Below are 9,657 nucleotides of genomic sequence, written 5' to 3'. Positions count from 1 at the left end.
CACGAGTAGTGTAAATCCTTATTTGCTCGAGCTTTCATACTATTACTCAGGCTTGGTCCACACTACCCCTGGGGAATTTGAAAACTGAGGTTTCACCCTGAAAACGCATTTAATGCTCTCCGTCCACACTACGCCGGAGGAATTTGAAAACGCAACAATCACCGGTCATTTTGCATTTGTGTTTGGGTAAAACTCGGTCGGGGAAATCACATGATTATCGACGTGCCATTATTTTCTAATTAAAAGCTCCGTTTTCAAAATGTTTTCCCTGCACACTAAAACGCAAAGCAGGCGTTTTCAAATTCCTCCAGTTTGAAGAGCGTTTTCGAAAAGCTCCGTTTTCGTGACGGATTAGTATGGACGGTAGGCCTAACCGGAGAAATAATGCTGCGGTTTCAAATTTCTTCGACGTAGTGTGGACGGGGCATGAGTTTTACCATGCATCATACCTGTGTGCATCTAAACGCAACAACACTTCCAATAATAAACCCAAACAAGTTGTTCGTTTCGATAACAAACACCATGCACTCTCTTCCGATATTGAGTCCTCCCGAAAGTAAGTAGGTTTTCCTTCGGTGGACTGAGTAGGGTTTATTGTTGAACAGTTTTACTGGAACGTAAATGTGCGCGTGTGTTTATACTTGAATTCTTATCTTTCCTGTTCTTTTGCTGTCTTCTTTGTTCACCTCTCAGTAGGCGGGTATCAAAGTTGATTAATAGGGCGTATCGTGACTATAAGTTTTATTATGGGTAGCTGAAGGAGGTATAGCGCTTAATTAATCAGAAAACAACCTCGACAGCAAGCATTATTACGATGAGTACTCAACTTGGTAATGATAACTCAAAAGTCACTACAGACGGCGAGGTCGATTCCCCAGTGATCATTTTAAACGAGTTTAGAGAGAGAAGTAAGGATGAGCAAGGTTTAACTCAGAATGCAAACGCAATCGCACTGAACACCGATCATGCAAGAAAGATTTGTTTCATTGCAAAGCTGCAACCTTTGTTCCTTCCTATGAAGCTGTTTGGATTGTTCATCGACGATATAATGGATTATGAGGGAGTGCCAAATCGAAGCCGAGCTTCTGTATTTGCAAATCGTTTGTATCAGTGCTTCGTTTTACTGGTGTTTTGGCTCAACTTTGGCAAGACTTTGGCTTCGTTTTGGGTCGATAAAGACCACCGTCACGATGACACCCTGGTCCTTGCAATGATGTTATGGTTTCTGCAGACCGCTCTACAAGCTACGATCTGTTTCTTCACTATGCAAATCACATCCAAAAAGTCCGGTCTGAAAAGTTTGATGTCATATTGGAATTCTCAGCCGAACTTTGACGCATTGGTAATTGAGCCATACATGATAAAGTCCATCAAGCGAACACTGTTGGTCACATATTTCCTCATGGCATTAAATTCAGCGTTCAACGCTTTAATTGCTTTTCTTCCCTCTGAATCCCTACAACTCCTCGCAAGAGCGCTAATGTCCCCCCTCCCTATCGACAACATAGCAGTGAAGGTGCTTAGCTTTGTAGTTACTTTGTACTGCACAGCCGCCTGGCTGATGCCGTTGGCTATCTTTACAGCCGTTTGCCTGACTTTGACTCATCAATGCGGTCGTCTTAGAAAGGCTATGCGCTTGACTGCGTCCGCCGATAAACTACGGAGGGTGATAATTTTACGACGGCAGCACTCGTCGTTATGTGGCTCTGTGAGAAAAGCGGATAACTTATTCAAGTTCTTAACACTTGTCGTTTACGTCACCAACATTCCGCTGGTTTGCTTTCTGCTCTATCATTTGATATTCATCAAGTATAATGACACGACCACGATTTTGATTTTAAGCTTTTGGTTTGCTAACGTTATTGTTATCATGGTGGGCGTGTCTTTCCTGGGGGCAAGCATAAACAACAAGGTATGTGTATTGTGAGAGATACTCTAGCTCTAACTAAAACAAAAATTAGAAAAGCCATTATACGGTCAGAAAAACTGCAACAAGCAATTTTATCAGACTGATAATAACGAACTACCGAGAGAGGGCTTTCTCTTGCAACTGAATGCCAAAATCTGCCGAACAGAACCGGTACTTATATGTTGGGAATCTCAGATATGATTGAATTGGTACCTGTCAAGGACCCACGAATTCTCATAACCAGTTCTAACAATTAATTTCTGTTATTAGCAGTAAGTGAAAGGTCATTACGCTTCAAAGGTTAATTTCAACTGAAACGTTGAACTAGTTATGATTAGCCAATTAAAGAATATTTTAAATTGTCAGCTTACAATCTAACTTTAATATTAACAAGGGAGGGAAGGCTTAGTAAGGCCTAGCACCGGACGTGATTTTGCGAATTTTTTTACCATAAGAACTGCCCGAGACACAAACACTTTTAACCCTACAGATAATGCTCTTTCTTGCACTTTTAGGGAGACCCTCAACCATATGGATGAACTTTAAAACAACCAAAGTTGATTTTAAATAAGGGATTTTAGTTCAGATTTGTAATAGAGCAATAAAAAGCTCGTCGTAATTCTCAGAAATTGTTGGAGGGTTTTATTTTGGAGATAATTTTTTGTTTCATTTCTTTCATAGATTCATTCCTTCACGGAGGTTGTTCAGAAAGTTCAAATTTCCAACGTTGATTTGGATACACACACTGAGGTATGCTTTTAAAAACCTACAATCCTGGCACTTTACAAAATGCCAACTGCATGGGAAAGCAATGTTTTGAAGTGGAAGTCATTGTTCAATTTTATGAGCCCCCTCCACCCAAAGCAATGTTGGAATAGGGTGTCTACTTTGAATGGATCAGCCGCGGCATCATGTGTTGGGGATGGGGAGGGGAAGGTGGACAGAAACACCATATGTTGGCAAAAGTGCAGAGTGCACCGAGACTTATGGTCATGCAGGATTGTAGCTATGTTTTTTAATGCGATTCTTTAAGTCTGACCGAATTCGCAAAAACATGCCCGCATTGACTAAAAGACAGTCCCACCGGCCAGAAGTCATCTGACCACCCCCCCCCCCCCCTGGCTAGGAGATTGGCCCCTCACGCATGCGTGTGGCATGGACCACTCTAGCAGGGTGCCATGTTAACACAGAAGCCTCCAACAAGGTTAAACAACTGAGTAAAATACCCAGAATAACAAGCAATAGACTGCAAGGCGACACCGCGGAAATACGTTTTTGGGGCGCGATACAGTATTTTGCTGGTCAGCGGTACACCTTAACAAATCTACAAAATGCCTGCAACTTTTAAATGGTTTTCGCAGCGAGTCTTAACGACAGTCAAAAAGATACAAAACTTAGAGCGCACACTGTAAACTTAGCTTTTAAACTCCGCTCATTTGTTGGATAGTTCTCAGTTAATATTATATATTATGCCAAAGCCAAACTGAACTTGCACACGGTGTGAAATTGTTGTTGTTTCGTGAGAGTTCATGCTCGCAAGCGGCGAGCCAGTGGCAATTTACGTTACGATGTGCGCTAAGGCGAAAACTAGGCAGCTTTTGTGTTGCTGTAACGGTGTTCTGAGGACATCAACTTCTCAAGTTTGTTGAATTGATGGGCTTGAACCGTATGAATCGGTATGTCAACGGCATTTCGATCAAAATCGTCGGGAAGACATGCTCGTGTTCGTCCTCTTGTTCGATTGGGGGCACTCACGTAAGTAATCACGGTCATCCTGTCCTCACTCGGCATCACCGAATTATAGACCAAGTTGGCCGAAATCGAAGCAGTGCTTCGTATAAATCTTGGACACGTTGGTGTAACAAGTGTAGGACTGAGTCCCCAAAAGGGTTCAAAATCTGGCCTCAACTCGAGGAAGAATTCACCGAGGTATGTTTTCTCATAAAATATCCAATTTTAATTATACTGTACTTCAGAAAGCTTGAGGCTGGCGAAAATAAAATTTTAAATTTTCATGTTTATTATTGTTTCTTTGTTTCTTGTCATAATTTCGAATTGTTGCAGTTCTGTATTTTGCTTTTAGCGCCTCTAAAGTGTGAAAATTATTTTAAACTAGTTGCATAGCTGTTAGAGTTTAGAAAAAAAGCTATTTAGCTATTAAAAAAACCACAAGAAGTACATGACATCTGATTATCTTTAGATGACAGAAGACATGGAATACAAAGCTGTTAAAAGTGTAATTAAAAATACATGCATACAAGACAATAAAATTACCATAAAATCTGGGTAATAACAACTTTCAGTTAAAACTCAATGAATTTCATTTTTAGTTATAAATAGGCTATCCCCCCTGTATTCACACAACAATCTTCTGATTATAAGGCCACCCAGATAATTTCTGACCACATTACCTTAGAGCCTGAGACTCTATAACTTTGTAACATTAATATTTGTTTACATATTACTATTATCTGGATTTCCCAATAGAAAACTTCTTCTATTGTACATTTTTTTCTATTTTGGCTCAGCAAAAATCCTTTTAGATACTGTCCATGGATGATTTCCACAACATCAATGCTGTAAAAACACCAACTGAGAGAACACTGACCAATGCTCTCCATATGGCAACTCCTCTCCTGAACATTCAGCCATCTGTTGATGGTGGGGAGAGGCAGGGGGCAGGAGCCCGGGAGAATAGGGGGTAGGAATCCGGAGAGAAATGCAAAATGCTAATTTTTGTCATTCATTAAGGCTTCAAATACTTTCAAAAACAAGAACTGAAAATGTTACTTGACTTTCATTTAGTGTCTTTAGAGACTTCTAGGCCGACGGGCAAAGAAAAATTCACCCTTGGGCTCAAAATGAGGCTCAAAATGAAACCCTTTGACAGTGGTTAAGTCATAGGTCATTCACTTGAAAGACGGGTAAGAGTAGCAAGGCTGAAAATGAAGGAAAAAAGGAAAAGGAAATGCCTGAGGACTGTGCAGCTAAATGACTAGGATGTGTTTTGAGTCTCTTAATTTACAGGGGACAGGAGCAGGATGAACAAGGTTGGGAGTCAAGAGATAGAGGTATGGGAAGTGGGAGAACAGGGTATGGGAAGTGGGAGGTTCTGACTCCGCTGTCCCTCCCCCCACTTGATGCAGTACCTTGTCCCTAAGTAAAAGGTAAAGTCTGCATAGAGCCAAGTGGCCCATCAGGCCAGGCTTATCTCGGTTTCTGCACCATGAACCGACTAGGAGTATTTCTACTACCTCCTGGATAGGATGCTAGTCTATCACAGGGTTACCCCCAGCATTAAATTCACCAGTACCCATATGTACACCTTTGTGGAGAGAGGCACTGTGAGAGTAAAAGTGTCTTGCTCAAAAACACAACACAATGTCCTTGACCAGGGCTCAAACACGGACCGCTCGATCCATTGCTGAGCGCACTAACCACATGGCCACTGTACCTCCCACCTTGTCCCTTAGGCCTAACCTTAACCCTAAACCTAAAAAAAGGAGTCTGTAGATTTCAGTCAAGTTTACCTCTTATCACTTGCGTATTTGAGACAATTTCTAATTTCCTCGCTTTGCCATTCAGTTTACAGCACCAAAGCCTGACTTTAAGTGATTCGCAACTACTGACGGAACTTGTTTTTGCAACTTACAACTTCAGACTTTGCACAAAATTTCTCACTGAAGAAAAGCAATGTTGTAGAACTAAAGTGATGAACTAAATGCAATAAATATTCATTTGTAAGAAATGTATCTGTTCTTTAATACATGCTTTTGTGTCTAGTATCTGAGTTAGATGTAGCCAAGATATATTACCAATGGTTTGTAGACGACAGTGAGCCAATTCAGAGACACAGTGGCATAAACAAACCCACTTGTTAGCCAATTTATCACAGGAAAAAAATAAATACCTATAATAATATTATACATATATAATTTATTGCCATCAGGTGCTATCATGTCTTGTAATAAAGTGGTTACAAGTTAAGTAAGAATCTTACAGAAGGGAGGATGATACAATACTATTACTAAGGCGATCATAATTAATTTCATATTGTTTCAAAGCATGTGATATGTACATGTATGATTACAATGTAAAAATTATTTTGTAGTGATTGAGCAAAGCTCATCTGAATTAAATTAAATGAAAGGAAAAACAACAACAGTCAATTATTTATGAAAGTTGATACAATGCACATGTAAGATAGGGAAATAGAAATCGAAAAGCTTCAAATGACTGAGTAAACAAAATAAACTAGTGGGTTTCATTGAGGAGTTGATTACTGCCTCTCTGAAATGTTGAATGTCTTTTCAGCATCAAAAGAAGTGAAACATGACCAGATCTCATAAGTGGAAGCGGTTTCGTGTAAACAAATACAGGTGTTTGGGCATTTTAAAATATTTAGTTACATGTGCATACATGTACAGGGAAACGGTCTTGAAAATTTCCATGTGCTATCAACATTTAATTGATGGAAACAAAAAAGACCTCAAAAAAGGAAAAATTGTCAATGAACCGAAGATATTGAGCGGTCTTAAATGTTTACAGTATTTCCAGCGTTCGCTGCGGCCAACAAATCATAATATTTTCGATTTCTACTCCCTTCGCAAACGCCACAATTATATAAATGTAGGCTTAAACAATCTTTAATGATAGAGAAATATCTTGTGAATGAAATGAACAAATGTTTTATTCTTACAGCAAACGGCAGGTACAAAAAAAAATATTTCACCCGTTCCAAAAGGCGCAGAAAGTCAGAAAGGTGATAGACAAGCCAAAACGCCAGTCTTTAAAGACAAATTCTTATCAAAGTTTCTTTGACGCGTTGCGAAATACAATCTCAATGAACAAGCACCACATGTCGGCGCAAAGTGAGTGTGAATAAAACGGTCCCGACTTACATGTACCTTAACCATTTCGTGCAAATTACACTTTAAATCCAACCAGTCTTCAAAATCCTTGCAAAAGCTGCACACAGGACAAATTTTCTGCTTTGCTGGATACCCATCGTTGATTTTCACAATTCTGAGGCGAGGGCGGCTGAAGCAACACGATCCACGCTTCGTCCGCTTGAGCTGGCTCGAGTCAGCAAACTACACATTACTCCACACAAAATGACTCCCCTGTACCGCTATTCTTTACGAACATTGCTTGAGTATTAAAAACCCATTTCAGGATGTCAAACTCACCAATAACGAGAACTATCAAGGATATTTTCGACCTTAAAACAAAGCAAAATACCGATCTCAGAGACTGCTCGATCGAAGGACAGCACAGCCCGATGGTGATGACCACTGACCAGTTACTGTGACGTCAAAAAACGTATTTCCGCGGTGTCCTGCAAGGCTGATACTACGTGAAAAACGTTTCGAGACACCAACATGACAAGAACCGATAAAGTAGGATCGCAACAGTGAACAGCTGTTTCGCCCTTCTTGGGGCTCGTCAGCACTGTGTAGCGAAGATATGTAACGCCAGCCCAAAAGCCAACGCACATAAATTGCAAAATGACCCGTGCACTATATCAAGTTCCGTAACTTGAACTCACTTGCGCCCCGAAACACGCTTTGCCACATTACGTGTTTCGGGGCGCAAGGAGACAAAGTGTCAAGATTGGTGTCTCGAAAAGCAAAAGAATAAATGTGGTTGGATAAAGCCCGCCTAAACATTTAAACATTCAACCGCACGGCCGGTACCGCGCTTAAAAGTCAATATCAAGGTTATTTAACGCTGAAAACTCAAAGTCTAGCTAACTGAGGGTGTCAGTACAAGACACCCTCCCCTACCCCCTGCTTTTGACAGCTGACCGCTAGCAAACCACCAGCAGACAGGCCAGTGCCTGGGCAATGTGCCTGGCCTGGCCTTAACGGAGCCTCTCCTCCCCCCACTCCCCTTAGGTTTAAGGTCGCTAGCTATCCAGGCGAAAACCTAGCAGGCATGTTTTTACGGAATCGCTCAGAAGTATATACAACGAAATGTACCGAAAAACGTCTAGATGAATAAGAAAATCGACTTTCTTCAAATGAAATGGTTGCTCATGTTGATTTGTGTTCTTTGGAAAAGTAAATAAAAGAAGTATAACTGCATGTCGTAAGTAAGATTTATACGCAGCACTTCCTAAGCTTAATCACTTGATACAAACCTTTGATCACCCACTATATGGCATCAACTGCGATAGATTAAAGCTTCAAATACAGCTTAAAGGTATGATATTATCAACCTTTTCTCTCCTGTTTAGTTGATGCTATTCGTGGCCAAGTTAAATGGAGACCCTGTGTCAATTACCGCGGGAGGACTGGTACCTATTACAAAACCTCTGATTGTTACGGTAAGGTATCAACGACCATTTACAACTGTAATTTTCCACCAAATTATATTCCTTTTTACCACAGAGAGTTTTTACTCGTCACCTCTGAAATGAGTTTCTTTTTCATTAAGGTATGTTTTCTACTCATCCCCACCGAAACGTACGGTGGTCTTTCTATCAGTACCGCCGAACTCTAAGTTCTCGTTTTAGCACGTACCCCGTGATTCACCGATCCATCAGTAAGAAAATGTTTTCCGTTTTCACTATGGTGAGTTTTCGAAACAAGCTTGCCTATTCAGGTCTTCAGGTTTGTAATGAAAGGCAGTAAAAAAAAAATGCTAGTGTTTCTCTCCTTTACTAAGCTGAGGTGGAAAGGGATGGCATTTGCATTCAATTTCTCCAGTCAGAGCTATCCTTTTTCTTTTGTTAGTATTGTCGTGACATTCAGCTCGAATATTTTCATTTCCCACTAGATCTAAAGATATAACTTGTAAAATCAGTTGTAACATGACATCGTGTTTAGCATAGAGAAATTAAATTGTTTTTATTTCTTGTTATTCGCTAGGTGACTGGTGTGGTTATCACTTATTTTGCACTTTTATATCAGTTGGAATGAAAGACATTACAGCTCTCTTTACGGCAAAAGTTGACTCGGAAGGCCTGGCCTGGAATTACAAGGCTAAGAATATATCCTGTGCAGCACTGAGCACAATTTTAGGTGATAACAGTAGAATATCTCCACAACAGCCACCTCGGGCACAAAGGAAAATGGCCGTTTTAGAGAGATGGCCGTAAGGGCAGTTTCGACTATATGCTTTGAGGATTATCGATATCATTTGCAACTGACATCTGCAAAATGTAAAAATAGGTATCCAGTGGGTACATGTGAGGATAAAACTGAATTATCTTGAAAAAAAATGAGAAACCAAGATTTTCAAGTTAAATAAGTGCTAATAAATGGCCTGTAATGGACTTCAAAAATAACCTTAAACTTTCAACTCAAAAGATAACTTAGCATATAGGTCAGTAATACTAGCTAGAAGATGGGAATATGAGGTGTGTTAGAGAATAGGGTGCTTATTACAAACATAGGCTCATAATGTGTGCTCCTATAGGCTTCCATTTTTTTACTTTTATCAGAGTAGTTACAATATACTAAATGAGATGTTGCGGTATTGTAAAAGAATTCCCTAATTTTGCAAATATTGGAAACTTATTGTTTCAGCTTTTAACTAAAAACATTTACAGGCCTCGATAAATGTATCTCAGACCAAAGTTAAAAACAGGAATGAATTTTTCTTCACCATCAGACATAATTTGCAAAAGCAGAAAAACTTGCTGTAGATTAACTGATTCATTCCATTTATACAGAGGTATTTCCTGCTGCAAAACAATGTGTGGGTGATCGTTTAGTTGGAGGGGAACACCCGCCTTGGCTGAG

The 9,657-nt window shown here is 40.0% G+C and overlaps 1 protein-coding gene across 1 annotated transcript; it reads left to right on the top strand.

The window, feature by feature from the left end:
* The first annotated feature begins 22 nt into the window (after positions 1-22).
* LOC145481927 (uncharacterized) lies at positions 23-9,645 on the top strand. Its single transcript, XM_081460502.1, has 4 exons — positions 23-1,912; positions 2,591-2,659; positions 8,148-8,237; positions 8,782-9,645. Exons 1-4 carry the CDS (start codon positions 815-817, stop codon positions 8,830-8,832), a joined length of 1,308 nt encoding a protein of 435 aa, XP_081316628.1. The 5' UTR covers positions 23-814; the 3' UTR covers positions 8,833-9,645.
* Positions 9,646-9,657: the final 12 nt, after the last annotated feature.

Source organism: Orbicella franksi, chromosome 3 (genome assembly GCF_964199315.1).
Source record: "Orbicella franksi chromosome 3, jaOrbFran1.1, whole genome shotgun sequence".
In the NCBI taxonomy this organism is placed as follows: domain Eukaryota; kingdom Metazoa; phylum Cnidaria; class Anthozoa; order Scleractinia; family Merulinidae; genus Orbicella; species Orbicella franksi.
Note: the sequence above shows the minus strand (reverse complement) of the source record. Positions and strands in the feature narration are given on the sequence as shown.

What these genes read in the sequence shown, in the direction of transcription:
- LOC145481927 (XM_081460502.1), top strand. Translation starts at nt 815, where the DNA reads ATGAGTACTCAACTTGGTAATGATAACTCAAAAGTCACTACAGACGGC. An exon ending in GGGCAAGCATAAACAACAAG is followed by an intron (nt 1,913 to 2,590) that starts GTATGTGTATTG and finishes TTTCTTTCATAG; the next exon opens with ATTCATTCCTTCACGGAGGT. An exon ending in CAAAACCTCTGATTGTTACG is followed by an intron (nt 8,238 to 8,781) that starts GTAAGGTATCAA and finishes GTTATTCGCTAG; the next exon opens with GTGACTGGTGTGGTTATCAC.